We start from the raw sequence: 26,646 nt of genomic DNA, 5'->3' as shown, positions 1-26,646 counted from the left end.
AATTCAGGATTTAGTGAGCTGATCAATTAGATTTGTTCCTAGAAATAAACACTGAGGTCACGAAAATCCGCATGTAATGTTTCATTTGCAAATCAATGTACAGTGCAAGCCAGTTCATTTGTGAGCTTAAAAGTATGAAAAGGATGGAAAGATAGATAAAGACAATTTTATTTGTGTGAAAATTAAAATTTGCGGACCTGGGCCACTTTTGCCTGCAGTCTGTACGCAGCCTTTTGTGTGTGGATGGGTTAGGGTCTTACCAGTGTATAGTCCTCTGCAACTAGAACAAAGCCGTTGTTGTCAATGAGGTAGCAGTTAATGTTCTGTTGAGTAGGAAAAAAGAAAAGCGTTAAAGCAGCGGAAGACGTTAAAGTGACAACATTGTGAATGGAATGAATGAATCATGCAGAAAGGAAGGAAGGAAGGCTGACAGACCTCATCGTCACAGCTTATGGAGCATTTCCCATCTAGAGCTGCACACTGTAAGACCAAAAAAAGGAGATATATCTGTCTATGTATCTGGGTGTCACAACAAATATGTAGGCTGGTCTTTCATCCGAGAACATTGATTCCTTTTGTCAGCTGTAAACCTTTACTGTCTTCTTAAATCCTTTTCAAACAGACGGATGGAATCAAACAGACTGATGACCTTAATGTGTTAAAAGCTCTGCCAAAAAATTCAAAGTACTTTCACGAGTCCTTAGGTCAATAAGTGTTTTCAACATGCAGTGACATATCGAGTTATTGTTCAAGTAACAGAATATCATCACCATAACACATTCATAACCAAATGGTGATGGATTTTTAAAATGTGCATTCTTTTCTTTGCCTTTTATACATGCAGGATGTTTGTTTATGCTTGTGTACTGTATACCTGTCTGCTGGCTGTCCAGAACTTCTTCTGAAAGAACTCCAGTTTCATCTGGATGCCCACAGCTGAAAGAGAAGACGACACAGTCAGTGAGACCCTAGTAGCAGAGGCACATGTGTTGGTTATGTGTGTTGAAGTGCAAGTGCTGTGATCTGTATCACAACAGAAGTCATCCTACAGGCAACCGAGACAACACTCATACACACAGACAGTCAAAGTGCATCTTTCGTGAACCCCAACAGAGGGCAAAAACACTTTTGTTGCAATAAACTCTGGGCCAAAAGGACAATTATAGCCTACGTCAGGCATGTGTCAGCTTATTTCTCTTGCAGGCTAAATGTGTGTGTGTGTGTGTGTGTGTGTGTGTGTGTGTGTGTGTACACGTGTTCAGAGACGCCACTTACCACACTCAAAATACTGTTTCATACTATTCTAAACCAGACTTCTCTCCCTGTGCTCACATTACTCAGTGTGCCTCTCTGTTGATATCCCACCAGGATATTCCAGAGATGGTGTACGGAGCTGTTCTTACTACCATAAGCCTCATCTCAGCAGGTCTCCAAATGCACAGATCTGACTAGAACTTATTTCCTAGAAGAAGAAAAAAATTAACAGTCGCTGACATTACAGTAAATGTATCAGCTCTTTCAGGGGTTGGCTCAGGAAAGATTGACACATTTACCGCAGGCTCCCCTCCTCCTCTCCCTCTACCCCCTGCTACTAAGACTCAGAGGACCCTTGCTTTCTCTCGGTGGGTGCTTGTCAGGACTTTTGGGTATTTCCAAACTCACTGTATCAAGCTGATATGGGCCTACCATTGGATAGAGGGTTTATAATTAAAGAAATCCAATGCAATTTGCTGTTTTTATATGTCAGCGGTGTGAAGGTATTTCACAATAAATGAAGGACAATCCAAGAGGAATGAATGCAAGGTGTGTAATATGTTCAAGGGCCAGAAACACCACACACTTTATTATAAAAAAGAACTGGGCAAAACTGCCTTCAGACTGCAACAAAGTCAAGTAAATCACGATGAAAGTCATGGAATTATGTGTTTTCCGTAACCAATTCTAGCTGAAAACATTTTTTACTTTTTAAGTACCATGTTTCGACCCTTAAAAAAGGCATTTCAACCCTGGCTTTACATCGCCAAAAACACCTATGTCCTTTTCAAACGGGGAGGCCCACAGCTGTACAAGTAAATTCAATTAGCAGAAATTACTCATTTTGCAAATTGTAAATTCATAATTTATGGGATTTGGGAGGAGGTATTTGACAATGTATGCACACATCACAGATATATTGAAGTGCATAAGTGAATAATGAGCTTTAAGAAAAAGAGAAAAAGATGTAATCACGGCTGTGATATCAGAACAGTGGTATCAAGACATCCTAATCACTGCAGTCAGTGTAATCTTACTTCATGATAAATAATTAAATGATAAATAATATCATTTTCAATAAATAACATTCATATATTCCACACATGTTGATATGCATTTGACATGAAACTTGAAAACTACATAATAGTATTCATAAAATATATATTGACACTGGTTTACAGCCTAGTGTGTTCCGAAAGAAAAAATTAAAAGAAAAATTATTGTTTTGTAAAAGCTAAAAGCAGTGGTTTCAAAGTTTAAAAAAAAATCACGAAAGCTGAACTTAACACGTAAGTAGAACCTAACCAGTCAAACATATTCCACTGGTTTAGCATTTCTTTTAGTGTGATGGTGTGTTTGCATGATTGTTAAAGTGTAGTAGGCTGCTGCTGCTGCTGCTGCTGCTGCTGCGGCCTGTTTTAGCCCTTTGCCCAGAGAAACAGGTGCAGATTATCCCGTCATAAGCTTTGCCAGATCCTTTCAGCAGCCCTCCATGTCTACACCCACATGGAAAACCCCAGGAGGAGAGAGGCTAATTTAAGATGATGGGTAACAGCAATGGAAACACACATGGTAGAAAACCCGCGAGAACCTAGATCATTAAGCCAATAAGAAATACGGGATCATCTTAAAGAAGCTGGAAAAACAAAGGAAATAGTGACGGAGACTGGAAAAAAGATGAGGAGATACAATTAATAATCATTTAAAAAGACACATTTGAAATATGTAATTGTCCATCAAATGAATAAAACAATGTTTAAAATATAATTTAATCTATGGATTGTATCTGTTCAGTAAGGACAATAATTCCTGGAAACATAACTCCAATACAGTACACGGGTTCTGTATAAATTGTCTTAGGGTTAAAAGTGAACTGATTTAGGCTGTTACCTGAAAGTCAGCTCAGAACAGAGAGACAAAAGCTAAAATCTCTCTCACTTATTCTCGGGGTATTTTCAGTACGATATGTCGTAACATTTAATTTCCTTAAACTTGGGGCACTTCATGCTCTGAGCTGCAGGTTTATGAATCCAAAGATGAAAAAACATTAAAAAAAATCCTTGCCAAATCCAACCCATCACCGATCTCTTATCAGCACAATCCCAGGCATGGGGAGATGACAACCTGTGTAAATCCTGCAGCTATTTAGGGATTATAATACGGATCGCATAAACGTTTACATCCATCAGTGCAAGGGGGCGTCCGAGTGTGTGTTTTTACACTCCGTGTGTTGGTGTACGGACTGAAGCAAGGGCAAACAAAAGTGTGTTGTGTATATGCCTTTCAATTCGAGTGTGTGTATGCAACAATTTGTCAAAACAACACCTCTAGGACAGGCATACATTTACATACAGTACATGTCACCAACACACAGAGATGTAGTGTTTTGAACAATGTGATGGTACATTCCACGGTAGCTAGCTGCACAGTGCAGGGGCGGATCATGTCAAGATGCTGAGCAACATTCAGAGGACGAGCAGAAGAGGAGGCTGTTGTTAAGGATAACAGCACTAAATCAGTCAGTTCATTAGTATTCGATATGGTTGAATTTTTTTTTTTTTGATTTTAGCCAAATCTCAATTTATTCTCTCCATAGGAGTGAAAAATCATGCTTAAATACCGAAAACCATTATTGTAGTTTGACTTTAAAGCCTTTAAGCCACATGTACTAAATGCACCACAGGAGATGCACATGGTGATAGAATATGTTAGAGTAGGAATAGCAGGGCATGTTTCCTCCATTTTATTATTTTGTAACTGGATGCTTAACCGTGTCAGACATTGTGGTACCAACACAACAGAGTGTCTGTACAATTTAACCACATGGGCTTTTAGCACATACAAAGGTGTCATCACACATTTGAGGATGCTTTTGCCTATACGCAGGGGCACGTGGCCACTCTGTTGTGCATGTGCACTTACATAGGCAAATTAGTGTGCATGCAAGTGTGTGTGTGTGTGCGTGTGTGTGTGTGTGTGTGCGTGCATGCGTGCGTGCTTGGCCCCTGTTTATGCATACATTTTTTTAAAGCCTCTTTGTGTTGCATTAAATGCTCAAGGCTGATATATTCACACCATTACCATCATAAATGTTATAAATATAAGCTGGTGAAACATATCGACTTCGGTTTTCGAACGAAACTAAAATAATTGCCATGCCCTTCTGCAAAATATATTATACAAAAATGGATGGACAGGAGGGCAAAGATAAGCGAGGGAATTATGAGCCAAGGTCAGCTTGTAAGCTTAATCATATCCATAGTTAAAAATGATTTCATCATTAATCTCTTTATGTCTCCACCTTTCTCCTTCAAGCGACCCATGAGCTCAAATACGCTTTCCTTTACACGCAAAAAACATGTACAATTACTGCAACAGCTTAATATCCAGCTGTGTGTATATGTGTGTTTGTGTGTGTGTGTGTGGGTGTGTGTGTGTGTGTGTGTGAAGGTCTGTGTGTGTGTGAATGTCTGTGTGTGCGTGTGTACATGTGCATTCGTGCGTTCTGTGTTGCTGTGCTGGGGGCGTGTTCTGCCAGCCCTCATGGCTCATGCATAATATCATCAGAGCATGCCACTGCAACGGGCATCCTCTGACCGTGTTCACTGTGTGTTCAAGTGTTGGGAGTATTTGTGTAGACGCAACTCACTCCACATCTAAATATATCTTCTTCAACTCAAGCCAGGGCAATCAGATGTAACGTGAATGTCAGCATATGTGTGTGCGTGCTCTGATTTAGGAGGCACAGCTGTCCACTGGGAGATGACACACCGTCACAGTCACCAATACAACTGGGGACAGGGAGAGCAAGCAAAACAGAAAGAGAGGGAGAGAAAGAGAGCGAGAGAGATATATATATATATATATATAGAGAGAGAGAGAGAGAGAGAGAGAAACTCGCACACATACAGAGGTCAGAGTGTTGATTTGAATTTTGCAGGACAAAATAAAGCCAAGCTAGAGCAAAGAAGAAAAAAAAATTGGAACGAAGGCAAACAAACAGCGTGAGGAAAAACACAGGAGACAGAATGTGAGGTTAAGAGTCAGAGAGGGAGCTACGTTGAGAGATATAGAGCGAGAGAGATATAGAGCGAGATATAGAGCGAGAGAGACAGGGAGAGAGAGGGAGAGAGAGAGAGAGCGAGAGAGAGAGAAAGAGAGAGAGAGCTCCCTAGTTCCAGTGATTCCCAGACTGGCTGGCTGGCTGGCAGTAAGCATTGCGCTCTGATCTGCCCGCTCTGATGGGGTTTCATGCCTATGGAGAAAGCTTTGGGGATCCTGAGGGCAACACAGGTTTCAGCCGCTGATCTGGGCCTCTCTCATTCACAACCTATTGACCATACCGGCCTACAAAAGGTCAGAGCCGGGACAACAAGTCTCAACCTTATTGATGGTTAATGGATCGTCATCCAATGACAGCCATTAGAATCCAAAAAGGGAGCTAAAAGAAGATCTAATGCAAGCGGTCCAAGGAAGAGTGGCAGACATGAGAGGTAGGAGCTTCATCACTGAAGGGAGAATATCAACATGAATGCATATGAGTATATACTGTATGTGTATGTGCACGGCTAAGTGGGCTGCCATCAGCTATGTATACAATGTATGTTGTGTAAACTGTTGCATAACTGAGTGATGATAAAGCATGGACGGCATGTAACCGAGTGTAACACCTCCTTAAATAAAAACAGTCAACTGTCCGCTTTACATTCACACTTACACATTTACACCTGTACGTTAGCGTTGCTTTCGAGTGTTTAACTTGAGCAAATTGGTATTGACGTTGGCGGTACATTTAAAGTGGTACATGCCGTGGGATGTGTGTGCATGTCATTACGAGCTACTCTGTGTGTACTTTGGGCTGGAGGGACATATCAGAGCAAAGAGCCGTCCTCCTGGGTTGACCTCATTCCAGAGCTGCTGTTACAACGCTCCACTGAGTCGATGCTGCTTATGTGTGTCCACCTAAGCATTGTATGTATACAATTTATATATACTAGTACCAGTTTGTTTACGAGGAAGTGCACACATGTGTAAGAACATGTGATGGGATGCCTTCTTGCACCCACGCACACACACGCACGTGCACCAAACACACACACACACACACTCTCATGTCAATAACATAAATGTAATTAACACAGGGCTTTGCTCTACAGTGCGCTAAATCTGAACCCTCTTCTTAGTAAGCAACACGAGAACAAAACATAAGCAACGTCATAACCTGGGAGCACCTCAGCCTGGATATTTCTAAACCTGATCAGCACAGTCATTTGAAATAAGTCCAAAAGTCAGGCAAGGACCAAATGATTATTACATGCTTGTAAATGGGACACTGTAACTCTAACTAGTATAATAGTTACAATCGTGTTAATTCAAAGAATAGGGAATCTGGTAAACGGATGAATGCTAAATAGTAGTTGTGTGAGTTGATTGTTGTGTGACCACAACATTTTAAACAATGAGGTTGTGCTGTCATATTCAAATCAACAATCTCCATTCTGGAAGTAGGTATCAGTGATAATTACAGTCTCCCAGCTGCCTCATCACAAAGGCATACTTTAGGAAAATATTCTAACGGGAGATTCTGCCATAAATCCCATTTGAGAAAGATATTTAACGTTCCCAATTAGGAAAACGGCTGTTGAACTGCTCGGGCGTTTCATTTGAGCTGTTAGGCCTATGGAGAAAAACCCATTGCAGCTCATCTATCTGCTCAGTAGCTATGCCTGTAAACTTGTGAGCTAGTAACATGCCGAAGCTTGAGTCTGAGATTCATTTCACTGGGCCTCGAGCTGGTCCAGCAAAATGCTATAAATAAATACTGCTGTAATGTTCCACAAGAAATGGACATGTGGAGTCATCTCCAAGACACCCAATATATGCCGTGTATGGATTTCTGTGTAGGCAGAGTGTGGGTGAAGGGTTAAGAAGCAAGGGCCCCTGTCTATTGAGGGCTGTGGGAAGTAGGAGTTGGCATATTAGTAATACTTTAAGTTTACTTTCTTGTTTACAAGACAAAGTGCAGTACTATATGAGGAAAAACAAAATGCATTCTCTCTATCTTCTATCTTCTAAAGACAAACATACTTATAAGGATACTTCATATATTTTTGCCCAACCAAATATCAACATCGGTATGTAACATTTCCCCACTTAAGTGTCTGATAAAGGCCTGCAGTTACTTTATCTCACTTGGTGAGAATGCATGCAATAATGTGAAAGTGGTCCAGTTTAAAAAATATATAAAATCTATATATTTCATATTTAACTGCATCCTTTAAGACATCTAATCCAATATGATGTGGCCCTTTGTCTCCACAGTGGTACTGGTGTGTGCCCTCCTCCCCCTCCTGTCTTTGTCACACGCCTCCTGTCCAAAGGAGTGCAGCTGCAACAGCAACACCAGAGTAGTGGACTGCCGGGGTCGGGGCCTTTACGACGTCCCTCGGCGACTGCATCCAGACACCCAAGAACTCTATCTCCAAGACAACCGGATCAGGGGGCTGGGATCCATGGCTTTTCGAGAAATACCCCTGGTCCGCATCCTCGACCTATCAAACAACTCCATCACGTCCGTGTCACCCACTGCTCTCCTGGGCCTCAGAACTCTACAGCGCTTCAGCCTGGCCTTCAACAGCCTGAGAGAGCTCGACAAGCGGTTGTTTGGACCCATTCGCTCGCTCTCACACCTTGACCTCTCGCACAACAGGTTAAAACAAACAAAAACTGAAACAGAAACAAAATGGTGTCTGATTCAATGAATGAATTAATCAAAATGATAAATCACCACATAACCGATTGTAACTTTTTGTTTGTTGTTTTTTCTTTGCCATGTCTCCGTCCGTTCAGCCTGTGGGGTGTGTCTGGAGCCCTGGGGGACAATTTGAAGAACCTCAGTCACCTGGGGCTCGGGCACAACAGGATAACACGATTGGACCGCTCCCTGTTGGAGGCCCTGACCCACCTGGACAGCCTCACACTGCGTGGCAACCCCTGGAGGTGTGACTGCCAGATTCTAGGCCTTAAACTCTGGCTGGAGGGCTACCTCTTTAAAGGTTAGGCCACATTCATCTGTCTCAATGCCTCGCCTGCTGCTGGGTATTAAATTATTGAAATATTACATTATGGTAATAATTATGACCCTTTTTATACAAGTAAGTATCCTCAAAGTACATTTGTACTTGAAGTATGACTGGCTGTGTCCATTTTACACAATGAGATGCATGTGAGCCTCTTTTGGGGATTAAAAATAACCTGACCCCACATTAATGTAATGTGTATTGGTTTTGTCCTTGGAGAGATTGACAGAGTGGAGTTAAGACCAGGCTAAAAGGTATTTCCATTTATTAAAGATGGTGAAATGAGTGTGTGTGTGTGTGTGTGTGTGTGTGTGTGTGTGTGTGTCTGTGTGTGTGTGTGTGTGTGTGTGTGTGTGTGTGTGTGTCTGTCTGTCTGTCTCATGTTGTCATGTGTGCAGCTGTGGAAGGAATGTAGGTGGTTTTGTCTTTTATATTAATATTACAATCTGTTGAGTACTGTGTTTTGGTAGGTGACCCCTTGAATGTCAGACCTATATGGGATTATGCTATGGTGATGATTTAACAGCATTTACATAGAATCTTTGTTGTAACTGTTGGTTCACTGACATTATATACAGCTATGGCTTGGATGTCTACAGTCAGAGGTAGAGAGAGATTGTATATGGTTGATTAGATTTACATTGCCAGCTACATTTGTCTTCCTAGCTAGATCAACCCCAGCATGTATTATGTAACAAAATACCCACTGTACAGTGAGGGCTAGGCTTGCTTGGAGTTGGCTGGCCCGCCTACATGCCTATGTTACCCTGCCACAGCTTTCGTCTTCAAGGCTGAGAATTCTAATTACTGCAAAACAGAACAATGGACTCAGATACAAGGATGTGTGCCTAATAGAAAGCCAGTGTTTAGTCAGGCAGGCAGAAAGGAAGTGTGTGACGGAGCACACTCCACACGAATACCAAGAGAGAAGAATAATAAAGAGCTTAAACGGGACAAACAGAGGGCAGCTGATAAAAGTCCCAACTCAACGTTTTCTCCAACCGACTCATTCCGCTCCAGTTATCGAGCTGTTAATCTAATCACGCTTGCTAATTCAACCCCATTAAAGTAAGCCATTACACCCTAGATTAATAAATATATCAAGTAATGGGCTGGTGCATAATGATGATTATGATTGTGTCCTCCTGAGTAGTAAGCTGTTAAAAAGGAAATGGCCAATTAACAGCAGGCTATGTGTTTCTATTACAACACACCATGCGACTGATCCATGCCACCCCATTCCTTCCTGTCCCTAGTCATCTCCCCTGATGTAACTGTGTACCTCTGATCCCAGGTGGAGTGGTGGACGAGGCACTCTGTTCCCAGCCAGAAGAAATGAAGGATAAAGACCTGCAGAAGGTCCCTTACCAGCTCTTCCATAACTGCATGGCCACGAGCTACCATTACCTGTTCGCCAACATACACCACCTGGAGTCCGAGAAGCTAATGCGAGGCCACACCCACGGCAACCACGCCCATCCGTCTAGCCACACTCTCCATGTTCCCATGGCGATGGGGGAGGGTTACGGTGGCGGGGGAGAAGGAGGAGGAGGAGGGGGTCTGCCAGAGTGTGAACCTAAGCAGAGGCCTCGGCCCGTCAACCTGCGCCATGCCATCGCCACAGTCATCATCACCGGTGTAGTGTGTGGGATCGTGCTTGTGTTGATGCTGATTGCAGCAGTGTATGGCTGCGCCTACGCTGCCATCATGGCCAAATATCAGCGGGAGCTAAAGAAGAACGAGGAGTTGGCGGCAGGGAAGAAGGCAGTACAGGCTAAAGCAGATGAGAAGGAAACACTGGAGAATGCCATCGCCTAGGACATGATCAAATGAACCCTGGACTTGAAAACCTGGGCCTAAACCCTTTAACCTAAATCGTCTCTGGATGCCATGTGTGTGTGCTGGTGCAATGCATGTGTGTATGTGGGGAAAACAAGAAGAGAGTGAGAGTCTTTACAGTATGTGTACACTTGCGTGTATGTTCATCTCCTTTCTGAGATCCTGGGTAGCTTCATTCTCCACAGGTGTTTGACTATGCACTGATGAGAAGAGTATATTTTCATGTATGCGGGTTCGAGGGTCAGGCCAAAGAATCCAAAAGGAATCTATTCCATTTTGTGTGAAAGATGCATATCACAAATATGAACAACATCTCTATATATTTATAATTGTGTATTTGTAGGTATAATAGTAAAGTTCTGGTATTTAAAGAAAATAGATTTCAGAGTTTGGTTGTTGTTCATCATTTCGAGTCAACTTTTGAGGTAATTTTTTTAAACTACTAATAGGCAGCTGCTCTAAGTAAAGTTCTATTTTAGGATGTTTCATTGATGTGAGAGTATGAGATCGAGAATGAGTGTTTGTGTCAGTGTTTTCATTTGTGTTTGAGTGTGTGTACGTGTGTGTGTGTGTGTGTGTAGGGAGATGTATTCTGTATGCATTTATTTATAAAGAATTTAAGAGCCTGTGCCTAATAACATGATATAGTTTTCAGAATGAAATATGTTTTCTCAAAGGATATTTTTCTGATGGCAGTGAGGATGGGAAATTCAGTGAAGCAATAATGAAACAAACGAAAAACAATTTCCAAAAACCTGGACTCAGCCTTGTGGTTTTTCTCTGACTTAACGGGTTCATAAGTCAAATGGATCATCCTGCTACACACGGTCACACCGACGCATACAAACGCATTATCAGACCTACTGTTTTTGAGATCAGATAAGTCCTGTTTTTTTATGCTGGTCAAACAATGGTAGTCATGTCCTTTGGTATGTATACGGTATTATATAAAATAAAAAGGAAACATTTGACCTCATGACTGTATGTATACTATCCTTAAAGGGAGAAGGTATCTTTACAAGAGGGGTATTTGGAGAAAAGAAAAGTCCAGTCTGCAATGAATTCTTATTAAGTATAACTCTTCAACTCTCTCCACTTGTTTATGTATACCATACTGTAAAGGAAATCGTACCATTTACAGCAAACAAGGCATGCTTGATGTTCAAAATTAAACAGTACTCAATTTAATATTCAATTCTGGGAAACCAGGTCAGATATTGTAGATTAATGTCACAGATGGTAAATCCAAAAATGTAAAATAACCCTAATTGAAAGTGTTACAGTGGTAATATTGAAATGAGACATTGTCTGGATGTTTGCCCCTCTTCATTTAATTTGTTGCTGGTACTGTAACATCTTTATTTTTCAATGTGTTTATTGATTGACTAATTACATTTGTGTTATGTCAATTAAGGTGACAAGAGAAATTGGTGCACACACGCGCGCACACACACACACACACACACACACACACACACACACACACACACACACACACACACACACACACACACACACACACACACACACACACACACATTTACACGGTAATACTGTGTAACTTGCTATTTTTGACGTATGCATTTGAATCTATGTTCATGTCAATCACACTATTTCTACCTTACAGAATAGGATAGTTCACATTTGTCTTTTGTTCAGATTTTGGACTTGACTCCTACTATAACAAAGGAATTCTGAAGTATTACATAATCCAATATCATATGAATGCTAAATCGGATTACTATCTCTTAAAATTGAATTTCTTGGAATATTAATATTTATATGTGGAATGTCATAGAGAGGATATTCAGGCAATGTTGTTAGATAATACATGTACATTACAAACATCCATAATTATTGTTCATAACGAAGCCATCTGCAGTCATTTTTAACTTCCTTGTTGCAGTGTGGAGGCTCGTGAATGTGCACAGATGCCTTGGGTCTTAACGCCTGACCTGAGTTTCATGCCTCAGTATTTATTACACAGACTCACTGCACGTGGCTTGGGATGTGACCACAAGCACTGACACACACACACACACGCACACTGCTGGCACACACACGTGCGTGTAAGTACACACGCGCTAACATTGTGACTCAAGAGATGTCTGCAGGGCCTGTGGTGTGTGATGTCATCGGCCTGTCCGGTTAAGTTAGTGTATTAGCGTATTCACAAGTCTACAACTCAGTGGAGCGTGGGGCAGTGAAAACTGGCCCTAACCGGCCCACGCTGAATTTGCATTCTTGCCTCCCCTCCCATCTGACTCTCTTATATAAAATGATCCTTAGAGACATCCCCCTGATCTGACAAGCATGATAGTTATTACTGTACATCAGCAGCCGATGAAACAATAGAGTATTCATGAGTGCTTTTTGACTGATTAGTCATTTGAGTGCTGCTATAACAGGATTTGAGAGGGTGATATTATCTTATAACAATAGTGACTAAGTCAATAGGGTCAAACAAGTATACTGTGGGCTGCTTGTGAGGCGGTCTGTTAGAACATCTGATGCATACTCTGTGTGCATGTGTGCAGTGGCACCGCACAGACTCTCCCATCTCTGTCCTTCTGCTTCAATGGTTTCCCTCAGGCCAAGAGTACCCACAATGCACTGCTTTCATGTCAACGCATTCAGGCACCGTGAAATAATTTTTCTCCCTTCCCTTGCCCTTTTTATTCCTCCTCTTATTTTATCACTGCATTCGCCAACAGATTTTCCCCTTTCCCCTCTCTTCAGTTTGTTCTTTCTTTTCCGCTGTCCCGATATGTTTCTGTGATTCCTCTTCTGGCGTTAGTGGCCCTCATCTGTTGACAGGGCAACTTACATCGATAATCCCCCGGAGACCTTTTTTTAATATGAGGCAAAAGCTGTAGTCCACATTGGTCCTTGGCACATATTACGGTGCGGAGGAAAGGATTGCAATACTCCACATAATGTTCACTGTATTTGAATAGAATCATTTGCAAATTAAAGACAGTTGTCCTGTGTGCTCACTACAGCTGTGCTATGCCTGCAGAGAGATAGATATAGAGGAAGATGGAGACACTAACTATGAGAACGGCTGCCTGATAAAAAGCCTTGAGCCGCACACACATTGTCTACCTTTCTGCTTACTATCTGCTTTGTATGTTTTATTATGATCAGTTAGTGCACATCATACTCTGTAATGAATATTCCAAACACAGTGCTTCTTAGGGTGTATTCACACTGGGAAAGTCCGCTAGTTCACTTGCTTTGGTCCAGACCAAATAGAGTTTAGATTTTTTTTGTTTGGTGTGGTCCACTTTCATATTGCCCCTTTTGCAAGTGAACCAGCATCACGAAGCAAAACCACACGTGATCTGAGGTCATTCATTCATTGGACAGACATTCTGGGGTGGAGAGAAGCAGGTAAAACGAAGTAAAAACTGCGAAATATATAACTGATACGATATGGGGTTAAAAATAATAAATAAATAAATAAATAAATAGGCCAACATCTAGCCTATAAATAAAATTTAAAAAAACATCAAATTAGTGTTGTTTCATATGGTTATAATATGTAGGCCTGTGTCAATGTGTGGCTTGTAGCCTATACGATGTGAAACATAATATTTACTGTATTTTTGCTGCTGGACGCGCGGCTCGCGAGGAATAGGCTCAAGCTGACACAGCTGAATTAGCCGTGTGTCAGCTGGGTGTGAGTTCGGCGCGGCTCAGCTCCAAACTGACACAGGGGTAGTATTGACGGTACCGTAACATGGGATGCAAAGTAAAAACACGCACTTCATACAAAGCGCAGCGTGAACCTGTTGTCACTGTGCGGGAGACGCTCCCCTCTCCTTCATCTGATCGCTGAACACATCAGCATGTTTACGCGTCCTGTCTATCAAATGTAATATATTCGCTCGGGGCTCCCGGTCAAACCACAACTAATCTTCCTAACAATGGCGACAACAACACTTTCCTATAATGTGAAGCTGACAGCGATTTATTAAAAAAGAAAAGGCACAGTGCTTCCTGCAATTGGGTCGGATCGAGTCCGGCCAAATTCACACCACAAACGAACTGCAGCAGAGTACGTTTTGAAGCGCATCGAGACCACCTCTTCAACTGGGTCTCGGAGCGTTTGTTTGGTCCGCCCCCGAGTGCGATTGCTGTATTCACACCTGTCTGAAAGATGCGCACCGAAGGCGGAAGTGCATCTGAGTTCGTTTCAACTGAACTAAACACGGCATGTGTGAATACACCCTTAATGTTAATGACTTGCGGACACAAATATTGACATTCTCCTGTACTGTACAGTAGGAACATCCAACTATTTATTTGGTTACATAATACATAGAAAGAAGACTGGAAGTCATCTGGTGCCTCTGGGAAGAGGTGGGTACTGAACATGCCATATCACATCTTTCCTAAAGACAATACCAAAACAACTGTGAAAACACACATCTATCACGATCCGCCCCCCTTTAGACATGTTAGTGCATTAAATCTGCTGTCCCCTTCTTCTTTAACTAAGCTGATGGCAAACAGAACAAGGGCCGCACTTCATACCATCAACTTGCTGATTGCAGCATGTTGCGCTACATGGGCGTTGCATTCTGGGGCTTCTGAGTCACCAGGACGTGAGATGAGGCAGGCCACAGTGAAATCCTCTAGGCCACAATATGTCTTAAATAAAAAGGCATATTTAAAGGCAAAAAAACAAATTTATGAAACTGGCCTCTGTAAATATATTCAAGCATACTTACTCGTTTGCATTCTTGCCCTATTCTGGACATATTTTCGTACAGGGCCAAGTGCTTGAAAATAACAACCAGCAGCACAGTCAGTGTAATTGGGCAGTGATAATTTCATTTCAGTAAAAGAGAAAGTCGAGGGTAGACCAGGAACACAAAGCCTTCATGTCAGTGTAAGGATAAGAATATTTCAGTCTCTGACAATGCAGAAGAGTGTGTGTGCGAGAAATAAAAGAAAGTAAGAAAGAATGGCCACTGGAGTCGGCACTTACCCGCAGCTATGGGTGATTTCCTCTCATCCAGAAGCTGAATGGCAGTGCTGGCCAGAACCACACTCTTGTTTTCTGATCCTAAGCCGCACACATAAAAAGCACACATGAACACAACATACACAGGCACGCCAAATGACTTCACATCACAGTCATATCATAATTCCTCATATTAGTTCTGAACTGACCACAAGGAGATTGGACAGATCACAGCTGAACATAAAATACCACAAAGTACTATTTCATGGCTACAGATAACTGCCACAGTCCAGAGAGGAAGAGTGAGTCCATGGCAAGTCCGGTGAGTAAATAAGAGGCTTTCAGATCACTTATATTAGCTGGCACTAATGGATAGCCTGAGGCTGAGGACAGATGAGAACACATTCTCCCTTTGGAGGGGAAACCATTTCTTAGAGACCCAGTTAAACTGCATATGCGTGAGGTGCCGATGTGTGTGTGTGTGTGTGTGCGCGCGTCTTTTTGTGAGTGTGTTGCGTGTTGGCGTGTGTCTGAATGTGTGTTCTGGCGAAGTCACTATGGAAAGGGCTGAACCTCTTCCTAAAGTATCTTATTTCAACCCACAGCAATCAGGCCTGTCCACAAGAACACAGCCCAGAATTAATAAGAGAGGAAAGGGAGGTAGAGATGCACTGCAGGAGAAAAGGACCAAATATGGGTGAGAGAGGAAAAGAGCGGATGGAGGAGATGTGTAAAAAGTCTTTGTAATACGTGTGAGTATACAACTTCTATTGGTGCATTAGGCAAAATGTGAGTTTATTTTGAATTACCTAAAAGATTGTCTTATGCCTTCCTCATTTTCAGTAAGAAAACTGGTGGTCTATTTTGCAATTAAACACCATCATAAGACCAATGTTTGCAAGTGTGTTCTCATTATAATAATTTTTTATTGTTTTACCTCCTATGGGAGACATTAAAGTGACCGTAACCTTAACCTTAGCTAGTAATAGCTACTGTATAGAACTAAAAGTAATAATTGAATTATCCCTAAACATTTGACTTTATGGGGAGAATGGATTCATTATCTTTTGAAAATGGAAATGAAGAACTCACCTGAGTTGAAAGGTAGAGAGTAGACAAAGGTGCCGGGAACCTGTTCTGCTGCTCTCTTGTACCACAGGGGAAAGTGATCGGCGTTGAACACCCCCTCTTTGTCTTCAGCTGTCACAAAGTCTCTTGAAGCAGACAGAAAATAGAGGTGATGATGATACAGAGGACGTACGTACACACACACACACACACACACACACACACACACACACACACACACACACACACATAAAAACATAATATGGACTCAGAAGTCATGAAAAAAGAGAAAATCATCACTTTCACTCACAAGCTTATTAGTGCATATAGACTAAATACAAATCTTCTGCACACTTACTGGTTTGTAAGCTCGTCGGGCACCACAAACAGGTTAATTCTAGACAGGCCTGTTCTCGTGCCCAGGTAGGCTATCTCCACGCCTTTATCTGAGTTTCTGTGTAGTAGGAAAAACACACAACTGTAAATTTGCCATCAGTATCATTCAAACAGAACAGAAGCTTTTAATAAAAGAGCCTTAGATTACTGGGTAGTGAGTAAGTAAGTAATATCATGCAATTATTCAAAATTTCCTTTCTGTAAATGCTCTGCAGCATTATCACTGCCAATAGCATTTCATATTGACTATCATTTGACTTTGACTACAGGATACACTTTCAATAAGAACATGGAAAAAGAAGTGTAGAGCGAGTTACACACTCTGACTTATTGAGCACGAGGCTTGTCCAATAGGCCTCCAGAGGGGCAGTCACCACCGCGTCAAAGAGAACCTCCTGTACCAGCTCCTTGTCACCTAGAAAGGGAAATGTGTATAGAAATATAAAGGTGTTTTAACACACACCACCACAACACATCAACCAGCCACGGCCTGTTTGTAGGTGAGATCAACTTACATTGTAGGTGTGGTTCGTGTCCACTGAGGTAGAGTTTTATTGCCTCTATCTGGGACAGGTAGCGGTGCTCTGGGTGCTCATCTATGTTGCAGTAGGTCCTGCAAAATAACAAATAAACAATAGAGGACATTGGCGTCATATTTAGAACACTAGCTTTTGAAAGGTTTTTTATACAGTAAATATAATCCGCCTGGGGTTGTAATCACAACTAAAGCGCGAACACGTCACACAATCCAGTTGCCTTTAGCTACTTTCGCATTTTGAGGCATCTACGATGAATGAGATGTGAAGTTAAACAAAAGAAGGTTTTCCCATTTACAAGCATTAGTTTGAAAACTATTTACCGTAATTTATTTTAATGTTAGTTCCCAATCCTGGTGACCACAAGTCATCAAGTGACATAAACCATCAAGTCAAAAATCCTACAAATGCCAAAGCTGTTATATAACTGCTGGAATGTAATATTTTTTTAATACAATTAGGGAGTCATTTTGGATATAATCCAATCTCAATTATGCTTGAACAAGGGATGAGGATGATTTTGTGAGAATGGAAACTTACTGCAGTGTCAATATAATCTTACCATTCGTCTGCCAGCTCTACATCGGGATGCTCCAAATCATGAAGTCCTGTAACAGAAATAAGGACTACATATCTCAAACTTAATAAGGAAAAGCACTCAATATGAACTCCTAATAATAGGGATAGGCATCTACAACTCAATGCACACACTCTTAAACACACACACACACACACACACACACACACACATCAGGGGTGAAAAATTTGTTTTTTGAATGGATGTGACAGGTCTGATTAGATCAGGAAGAGCCAAGTCATGCTCAGAGGGCTCCGCATGATGGACATGTTTAGAGGAACACACAGGCACAGGCGCACACACACACACACACACACACACACACACACACACACACACACACACACACACACACACACAACAGGCGCACACACAACCACCACCACCACATGAATATTAACATGCATAAGGTTGGACATGAAACCAGACACACGTACACACAGTGGCACACACAGGCAGGGGCAGACGTCGAACTGTAAAGTGTGGACAAGTACAACACCCCTAAGGAACCATTAAAGAAATATTTAACTTCCTGTCCAATTGTGGCTTTCAAGTTAATTATCACTACATCACTATTGAATTTGAACGAGTGTGTGTGTGCATATTTGTGTGTGTGTGTGTGTGTGTGAGAGAGAAAGAAAGAAAGAAAGAAAGAAAGAAAGAAAGAAAGAAAGAAAGAAAGAAAGAAAGAAAGAAAGAAAGAAAGAAAGAAAGAAAGAAAGAAAGAAAGAAAGAAAGAAAGAAAGAAAGAAAGAAAGAAGATGAAAATGGGAGATAGAAAGACAAGAAGTCAAAAGATAGAGATGCTGATAAGCTGACCAGTGGTGGAGGTAACTAAATACAGTTTTGAAGTAATCGTTACTTGTTTATTTGGGTGTTTATTTTACATTTCTAAATTAAGAGTATTTCAAAACTTTGCTGACAATTTACTTTAGATTTTAGATACTATCAGCTGATCAGCTTTTAAAATATAATGCATCGTTGCTAATTTAAGTACCTAACAATAAATAAAGTAGATCAATTTTACATCCACCTCAACCGGCTACCACACCGAAATGCTGCTTACATATTAATCCATCAGTAATACAAATCATATGATATAGTAATCAAAAGATCGGAAAGGGCCCATTTCAGCATATCGCTATTGAATAATGTTAGAGCTGCTCCATCTTTGTCCTTGAACAATTTCCTAATTTAGTTGGTTTAGTAAAAAAAAAAACTCTACCAGCTTATGCTCTCTGTTAACAAACATTAATGGAAAACACCTTCTTCATCCAAAAAATACAAAAATGAAACATTGGTAACACAAGTTAAAAAGGCCTATTGTTAGACAGTCAAAAACGTTGCTCTCTAGTCTTAGTAGCTTTATATTAAGTAACAGGCAAAGACAACTTGTTACACATCTAAATATCAAAAAATATTTTAGAAATGTGTTGTATGAATGTATATATACAGTGGAGGAAATAAGTATTTGATCCCTCACTGATTTTGTAAGTTTGCCCACTTACGATGAAATGAACGGACTATAATTTTAATGCTAGGTTTATCAAAAAGAAAATCCAGAAAATCACATTAAAAAAAATATATATAAATAATTTTGCATTTCATTGAGTGAAATAAGTATTTGATCCCCTATCAAAACATTGCTTAGTACTTGGTGGAGAAACCCCTGTTGGCAAGTACAGAGGTCAGACGTGTCTTGTAGTTGATGACCAGGTTTGTACACATCTCAGGAGGATATTTGGACCACTCCTCTTTGCAGATCCTCTCCTAATCTTTAAGGTTTCGAGGCTGTCGCTTGAGCTTCAGTTCCCTTCACAGATCTATTGGATTAAGGTCCGGAGACTGGCTATGCCACTCCATGACCTTAATGTGCTTCTTCTTGAGCCACTCCTTTGTTGCCTTTGCTGTATTTTTAGGGTCATTGACATGCTGGAAGACCCATCCACGATCCATTTTTACGGACCTGGCTGAGAGAAAGAGGTTGTCACCTAGTATTTCATGGTGCATGGCCCCATCCATATTTCCTTTGATGCAGTGAAGTCAACATGTCCCCTTAGAAGAGAAACACCCCCAAAGCATAATGCTTCAACCTCCATGCTTTACTGTGGGGATGGTGTTCTTGGGGTCATAGTCTTGATACCCCACGAGGTGAGACCCAGACCGAGGGAGATTGATGGTCATTGTATGCTTCTTTCATTTTCGAAAAATCACACCAACAGTTGTCTCCTTCTCACCCAGATTCTCGCCAATGGTCTTGTAGTCTATTCTGGCCTGTGCAGGTCTACAGTCTTGTCCATGATGTCCTTAGACAACTCTTTGGTCTTGCCCATGATGGAGATGTTGGAGTTTGATTTATTGATCATGTGGACAGGTGTCTTTTATACAGGTAACAAGTTGAGAGACAGGTGTGTTTTATACAGGAAACTAGTTGAGATTAGGAATACTTTTTTAAAGCACAAGGACTAATCTGTGGGAGCCAGAATTATTTATCAGGGGGATCAAATACTTATTTCGCTCAATGCAAATGCAAAAGAATTTATATCTTTTTTTTTAATGTGATTTTCTGGATTTTCTTTGTGACATTCTGTCTATCACTGTTAAAATAAACCTAGCTTTAAAATGATAGACCACAAACTTACAAAATCGGTGAGGGGTCAAATACTTATTTCCTCCACTGTATATATATATATATATATATATATATATATATATATATATATATATATATATGCTGAGTGAGAAACAGGGAAACAAAGACACTAAAAGAGCCTCAGTGAGTTAAGGAGAGAAAAAGAGGGGACGACTTCCTACCTTCCTCCACTGTTACATTCCCTCTGAAGAAATATTTCCCATGTCCTCTGGTAAGAGCCACCCCTAGACTGTTGATGAAACAAATAAAACAAGCTTTTTAAAGGACACCTTTACTGCTCTGTACCGTGCACAGACGACTGGAAATGTTGATGCTTCAGCCACTAAAAACTTATTTCCCTGCTGACAGGTATGTAATCAGTTGTGTTACCTGAAAGGGGTCCCGTTGATGTCTGTGTAGTAGTAATCATTATGCAACACCAGTACACGTTTCTGAAATAAAACACAAGACAATGCATCCAATTCACCATACACTACGGTGAACAGTAAGCCGTGCAAAGGCAGTAATCTGATGTGATTCCCTGCAGTCTGGCTCCATCTAGTGGTGCAAAGAGTACATGCTGCGGTTGTCAGGTTCTTCACCTGACATAAATGGATGTGATTTTTGCAGTGCTCAAATTTTTGGATAAGGATTCTGAATATGCATGTGTGTATACATTTGTGAATATGCATGTGTGTGTGTGTGTGTGTGTGTGTGTGTGTGTGTGTGTGTGTGTGTGTGTGTGTGCAGATAAGCATTTACATATTGAATGCTTAATAATCAGGCTAATGTATAATGCTCTTTAGTAAGCTTTGAAAAAAGCAAAGTGAACACATACACACGCTCACACACAACTTAATGCCTCTCTCTATCTCTCTCAGATAGGCAAGTGGTATAAGAGAATTATTGGGCTGGTGTCTCTCCAGTACTCAGCAACATGTGCTTGGTGGAGATAAGGGGATTCTGCGTGCGCGCACGTGCACACACACACACACACACACACACACACACACACACACACACACACACACACACACACACACATGCATGCAGAGCAAATTAAATCTGAAACAAAATCCGGCACATCCGGCACACCACTGTGCCAAGTGCGACTACCCCTTGGCAGAGTAGATTCTCGATGCTAGCTTTTTTTCCTCTGGCACACCCTTTGGAACCATCAAAAAGTGCTTGTTCGTGTGTGATTGTGCATTTTTCAGTTGCTCACCCCTTTGTCAACACTCTTCTTCACCTCCAATGAGAAGATCCCTGTCTTCCTGTTGACCATGGCATTTCTCAGCTAGCAGCACAAAGCACATATCAAATCTCAAACATCAGATTTTTTATTTATTGTTGATATTGAGATGGGTAGCACATTGTGATGTTTAATGTAGATTTAGTGCAAGAGTCTCACCGTGTCATCCTTATCTTCCCATTCCACCTCAGACAGATCCACACTGCTGTAGTTTGGCTTCCTCCGCTTCTTGCCATCTCCATACTGAACACACATGCACGCACAGAAAGAGATACTGAAGATAATAAAACACACTAAGAATACTGCACTATAGTAGGGCCAAACGATTCACTATCAATCAATAATTGTGTTTTAAATAATTACATACTATATTAGTCATTGTTTTGTCAACAAACTGTAAACAATTTGTAAAATCAGAATTTTTTTTAAAATAAAGATTTGCACCACATGAAAACCAAACTTGAGAAACTGAAACAGGAAACAAAAATACAAATGATTACAGTCAAATATCGTTAGATTTTCGTAGGAAAGGAAACAGGAGGAGGTTAGCTCAGCTTAGCATTAAAACTAGAAGAAAGGGGATACAGCTAGACTGGATGCGTCAAAAAATAATAAAATGTTATCCACCGAAGGCACCTTAAAACTGCCCTTTTATATCTTATTTGTTTGAAAAGTACACAAATAGAAACGTTAAAACAACAAGTTGTGGTTTTACAGTTAGGCCAATAGTTGTTGTTAATGTTTGTCAGGGAGCAGTGACTTGATGTGTCTAGCTAGCTTAAGGCTAACTGTCTCTTTGTATTGGTGGTATGAATCTTCTCACCTAAAGGTGCGAACACACCAAACGCGTTGGGTGCGGTGGCGGCGTTAAAAAATCCTATTTTTGCATAGGGAACCATTGGTTTAGGCGCGATGATGCGTTAGCCGCGGTAAAGCGGTGTGTTGGGCGCGGTAGCCGCGTTACCAAAGTGTCACCGCACCATCGCACCATCGCACCAACGCGCTGAGTTCCAAAAATGTAACTTTTTCTGCTCCAACGCGTGACGTTTAGCCGCGTTAGCCAATCAGCCTTGGAGAATGACCCTACGTCACGGACATCGGCACGGTGGGAGGACAGTGTAGGCTACTGTACACAGAGGCTGAGAAACACAGAGGAGGAAAATGTATTATTTGGGGGCGGCTGGTGCTGCATGAAGCCGCTCAGGGTTAGAAAACGTGGTGAAAGTGAGCCAGGACAATGGGCTTCCTAGTTAATTCAGAGAATATGTGCGGCTGTGCTTTAGCCGATAAACCAAGTTAGCACCGGTCGGATAGCATTTAGTTAACTCACCCGGTTGTGTGTGGCCACCACCTCCATATAATGAACCCAAACATAACGGCTAAGTCTGGGGAACTTTCACGGCGAGTACAGCGAAGCACCGGTGTTTATGCCTATATCTACGCCAGCCACGGTCCCGTCACAGCCAGGTAGGGTAATGTAGGCTACTTGCCTTTATTACTGCCGTGCACACAATGCTGCTGTAAATGTGTTTGGTATGGTGCTGCCTTGCTGTTTGTGTTCATTTCCGAGCAGCGTGAATCTGCAATGCTGTTTTAAGGCTATTTGTTCCGTTCAGTTGCTGTTTATTTGTCTTTTGGCACAATTGTTGGCCGTGTTGTTGTTGTTTTTGTGCGGACATGATCGCTGTTGTGTCGGGTCGGGTCTGATCGCAGCCATGGTTGATTAGGGGAATAAATACATCGGGGGGGGGAGACTAGCTGCTTAGGTGCGTTGGGCGCATTGAACCATTTTTTGACACAAAATGACCAAGCGCCAGATCAGGTGCGTTGGGCGCGTTGGCCACCGCACCCAACGCGTTTGGTGTATTCGCACCTTAACACAAAATATTTATTTAGTCGATAAATTGCTTCTCAATAATAAACACTATTTTAGATTATTTGAGAGAGGGAAGACCAAACTTACAGTAGGCTATGTGAGGGCCTATGTGATGTTCATTTACATATCACATCAAATACTCTGCCTCCCCCCAGAGTATGTCTACTGTATGTGTGTATGTGTCCATTCATCGCACACTGAGTTCAGCCTCCCACTCCTCATTAGTTGTTTAACACTGTTCATTAACGTCTTTAATTAGACCGCTATTAAACCATCCATCTGTGTGTCTGTCTCTCTCTCTCTCTCTCTCTCTCTGTGTTCTCTCGTCTTGCCACGTAGCTGTTCTCCTCTTATCCCTCCATATCTCTCCATTTTCACTCCAGTGTTTCCAACCTGCTCTCTCTTACCCTGCACCTATTCTCACGTTAAGCAGGTTCCTTAGCTCTCTTCAATCTCCCTGCCCTCCCTCCCTCTCTTTGCACTCTCGCCCCTCATCCTCTAGTACAAAGGAGTTAATCACAGCCATTCAGAAGCTGTATATCTCACTGTCTATTCACAGCACAGCGCAGGCCCTGGAACACACTCACCCTCATCTACATACCACCACGCACACAGGACGCCCACACACACTATACACCAGTCTTCTATGTCAATCACCATCTCGATGCAACAACCAAATCAGTAATTGACTAGACATGAACTGAAGAGTTGGTATTTCCTATGTTGCGTGCAAAAGAAAAATGTATTACACTGGAGCTTCAATTTCCGTGCCTTAAAAGGGGTTTGTTATGATAATGAGGTACACACTTTTAACAGTTAGGTTGTTACAAAGTATCTGAATGGCGCTGGAAGTAATATACTCACAAGTGGACGTAGATCTGGATGTGTGAGGATGTAGCCGTTGTTGGTGATTGCAAAGGCATAGCCGTGAATGCCCAGCTAGGAGGATACACACATGCAAACACACACACACACACACACACACACACACACACACACAAAATGGAGGTATGACAAATCTGTACCTAATTGTAAGTCTGGGCTAATCAAGCTCTTTGTTTTTTTAACTGGCAGAATCGTTGTCTCTGCGGTGAAGCTAACTTAAGTGCACAATTACAAGAGGATTTGTCTACATCTGGACAAATTACACACTTTCAAATGTCAAAACATTACACACAAACAAGCTTCAGATCTACAAGTAAAGGAAATCAGCAAGGGGCGTGACAGGGGACTCTATCACAATGCATTGGTATAGCTAATCATTTTCCTGTCATCAGACTTGAGAAAAGAGCAATCAGTGTCAAACTTACTACATCACCGGTCACTTGGTTTGGCATTCAATTAGTACAATCCAGAGTTGGAATGGTGTATGCACATAGTAAGTTTAAAAAAGAACTTGGTATAATTCAAAAGATGTCAACCTGGTTCTTCAGAGGTATTATTTGTAGGAATATCTAAAGCCCCTATGTCACTGGGCTGCGACTGTTTGCGACAAGTTGGAGACACAAAATTGCGACAAAATATGCCAATTTGCGACAATTTTCACTTGCAGTCTCACTGAGTTGCTACTTACGACACGTTTGCGAATGTCCTTGCCGGGAGGTCGCATTTATGTCTCACGAACGTCTGGCGAGTGTCGCACGAACGGAATGTCAGTCTCATTTTTGTCTCAAAGCAGTCGCAATTTAGTTTCATATGTCGCCAAACACTCGCCAAACCCTCGCAAAGTTGTCTCACACTTCTCGCACTTTCTGACTCGCGGAGACTAAATTGAGAAGGGTTTGCGATGCGTGCGACACACCTGCGACGACTCTGAGACTATTTTGAGACTGATTTGTCACACACTTTTTTTGAACATGTTCAAAATTCATGCGACAGGACTGCGCGGCTCTGCAACTCATGCGAGGAAATTGAGACCTCCGTGAACATTTGGAGACAGTTTAGAGACTCGTTTTCGAATGCAAACAGTCGCAGCCCAGTGAGATAGGGGCTTAAATGACGATAAAAATGGTACCTTATATTTGGGGATGGTCTTGAGCAGCTCCGAGACGGGCACGTCTGTCCCAACCACCCCTAGTAGGATGCCACGGTTTCTCTGGAAGCACAAACAATGCAAATATGCTTAAGTTGCATTTAAAAGGTTAATACACAGCACGGTCTTTAACTGATCCACTGTTTATAATATCAATCATTTAAATCCACGATATGTATTCAATTAGTGACTCCACTGTATACTAATGTACAGAGTCCAATCAAACTGAAATTAGTGTCCACAGAATACAAACACACAATCTGTGTCTATCGAATGAAAAACCTAATAACTTGTGTGTGTTTTGCAACTGAAAGTCATTTCACAGTTTTTCGATTACGCTGCAACAGAATGGTTGTGTGTGTGTGTGTGTGTGTGTGTGTGTGTGTGTGTGTGTGTGTGTGTGTGCATGTGTGTGCGTGCATGTGTGCGTGTGTGAACTTACAGTCTCGTTCTTGGTACTGAACACGGGCATTGCCACGGTGGTCATCAGAACTGGACTTCGACCGTCCTCCATCTGAGTGTGTCATGAAGGAAGAACGGTGAACGGTAGCAATTGAGAGGGAAAGAAAGAGACAGAGATAGAGAGAGACAGAGGGAGGGATGAGAGGAGAGCAAACGAGGACAAATTAAATAGAAGAAAATGTAGCTGCAGAGCACATTGCAGGGCATCATGCACTTTATATGAATCATCTCGCCTGCCACCGACACACAGTGAGTGACTATCTCAAGCTTAACATTAACACCGCTTCTTTAAGTAGTGAAACCTGATAGGGATACTGCAGCAGTCTTCATATCTGCATAAGGGGACCTACAAAAAGAAACTTCCATGGCATGATTTATTCATGTTAATTATTTGCTTTAATATGTGTTCAATCACAGCCCGCCTTTGATCTCTTTGCAGAATAAGCTTCTCCAAAGGCAGTGCGCTTGTAGTCTGAATCTGGGTATATCTTCCCTCTCTAAAGACTGCTGGAATAATTATGATATTTATCTTTCCGGCGGCTGTCTGTATATCTGACGATGATCCATTAGAGATGAAAGCTTGACACTGTTACAGGGAGATACTTTGGCGCTCTGCAGGATGCGGTCTGACCTTGCCCACTCAGAAATGTCAGCACTGTCCACATGTCAGT

At 41.7% G+C, this 26,646-nt stretch overlaps 2 protein-coding genes across 2 annotated transcripts in view; one reads left to right on the top strand and one right to left on the bottom strand.

The window, feature by feature from the left end:
• The window catches only part of LOC307253102 (voltage-dependent calcium channel subunit alpha-2/delta-3-like), a gene marked incomplete at both ends in the record, with an annotated part of 109,123 nt that overhangs the window by 14,074 nt on the left and 68,403 nt on the right, over window positions 1-26,646 (bottom strand). The window contains 16 exons of the mRNA XM_080030972.1: window positions 261-323; window positions 436-480; window positions 875-936; window positions 15,169-15,246; window positions 16,237-16,358; window positions 16,571-16,666; window positions 16,930-17,023; window positions 17,124-17,221; window positions 17,707-17,752; window positions 20,536-20,603; window positions 20,744-20,805; window positions 21,579-21,650; window positions 21,765-21,848; window positions 24,346-24,420; window positions 25,496-25,576; window positions 25,956-26,027. Coding sequence (XP_079887098.1) covers window positions 261-323; window positions 436-480; window positions 875-936; window positions 15,169-15,246; window positions 16,237-16,358; window positions 16,571-16,666; window positions 16,930-17,023; window positions 17,124-17,221; window positions 17,707-17,752; window positions 20,536-20,603; window positions 20,744-20,805; window positions 21,579-21,650; window positions 21,765-21,848; window positions 24,346-24,420; window positions 25,496-25,576; window positions 25,956-26,027 — 1,218 coding nt within the window. The remainder of the gene's footprint in view (window positions 1-260; window positions 324-435; window positions 481-874; window positions 937-15,168; window positions 15,247-16,236; window positions 16,359-16,570; window positions 16,667-16,929; window positions 17,024-17,123; window positions 17,222-17,706; window positions 17,753-20,535; window positions 20,604-20,743; window positions 20,806-21,578; window positions 21,651-21,764; window positions 21,849-24,345; window positions 24,421-25,495; window positions 25,577-25,955; window positions 26,028-26,646) is intronic.
• On the top strand, window positions 5,476-10,619 carry lrtm1 (leucine rich repeats and transmembrane domains 1). The gene is made up of 4 exons (XM_080030973.1): window positions 5,476-5,747; window positions 7,576-7,963; window positions 8,104-8,309; window positions 9,628-10,619. The coding sequence occupies exons 1-4, from the start codon at window positions 5,711-5,713 to the stop codon at window positions 10,149-10,151; spliced, it is 1,155 nt and encodes a 384-aa protein (XP_079887099.1). The 5' UTR covers window positions 5,476-5,710; the 3' UTR covers window positions 10,152-10,619.

Source organism: Ammodytes marinus (genome assembly GCF_949987685.1).
Source record: "Ammodytes marinus genome assembly, chromosome: 7".
In the NCBI taxonomy this organism is placed as follows: Eukaryota; Metazoa; Chordata; class Actinopteri; order Uranoscopiformes; family Ammodytidae; genus Ammodytes; species Ammodytes marinus.
The sequence above is the reverse complement of the archived record's forward strand: the minus strand, read 5'-3'. Positions and strand labels throughout refer to the sequence as shown.

Bases quoted from the DNA above. Each gene is read 5' to 3' on its own strand.
- lrtm1 (XM_080030973.1), top strand. From the start codon at position 5,711: ATGCAAGCGGTCCAAGGAAGAGTGGCAGACATGAGAG. The intron at 5,748-7,575 runs GTAGGAGCTTCA...TTGTCTCCACAG, and splicing joins AAGAGTGGCAGACATGAGAG to TGGTACTGGTGTGTGCCCTC. The intron at 8,310-9,627 runs GTTAGGCCACAT...CTCTGATCCCAG, and splicing joins GGAGGGCTACCTCTTTAAAG to GTGGAGTGGTGGACGAGGCA.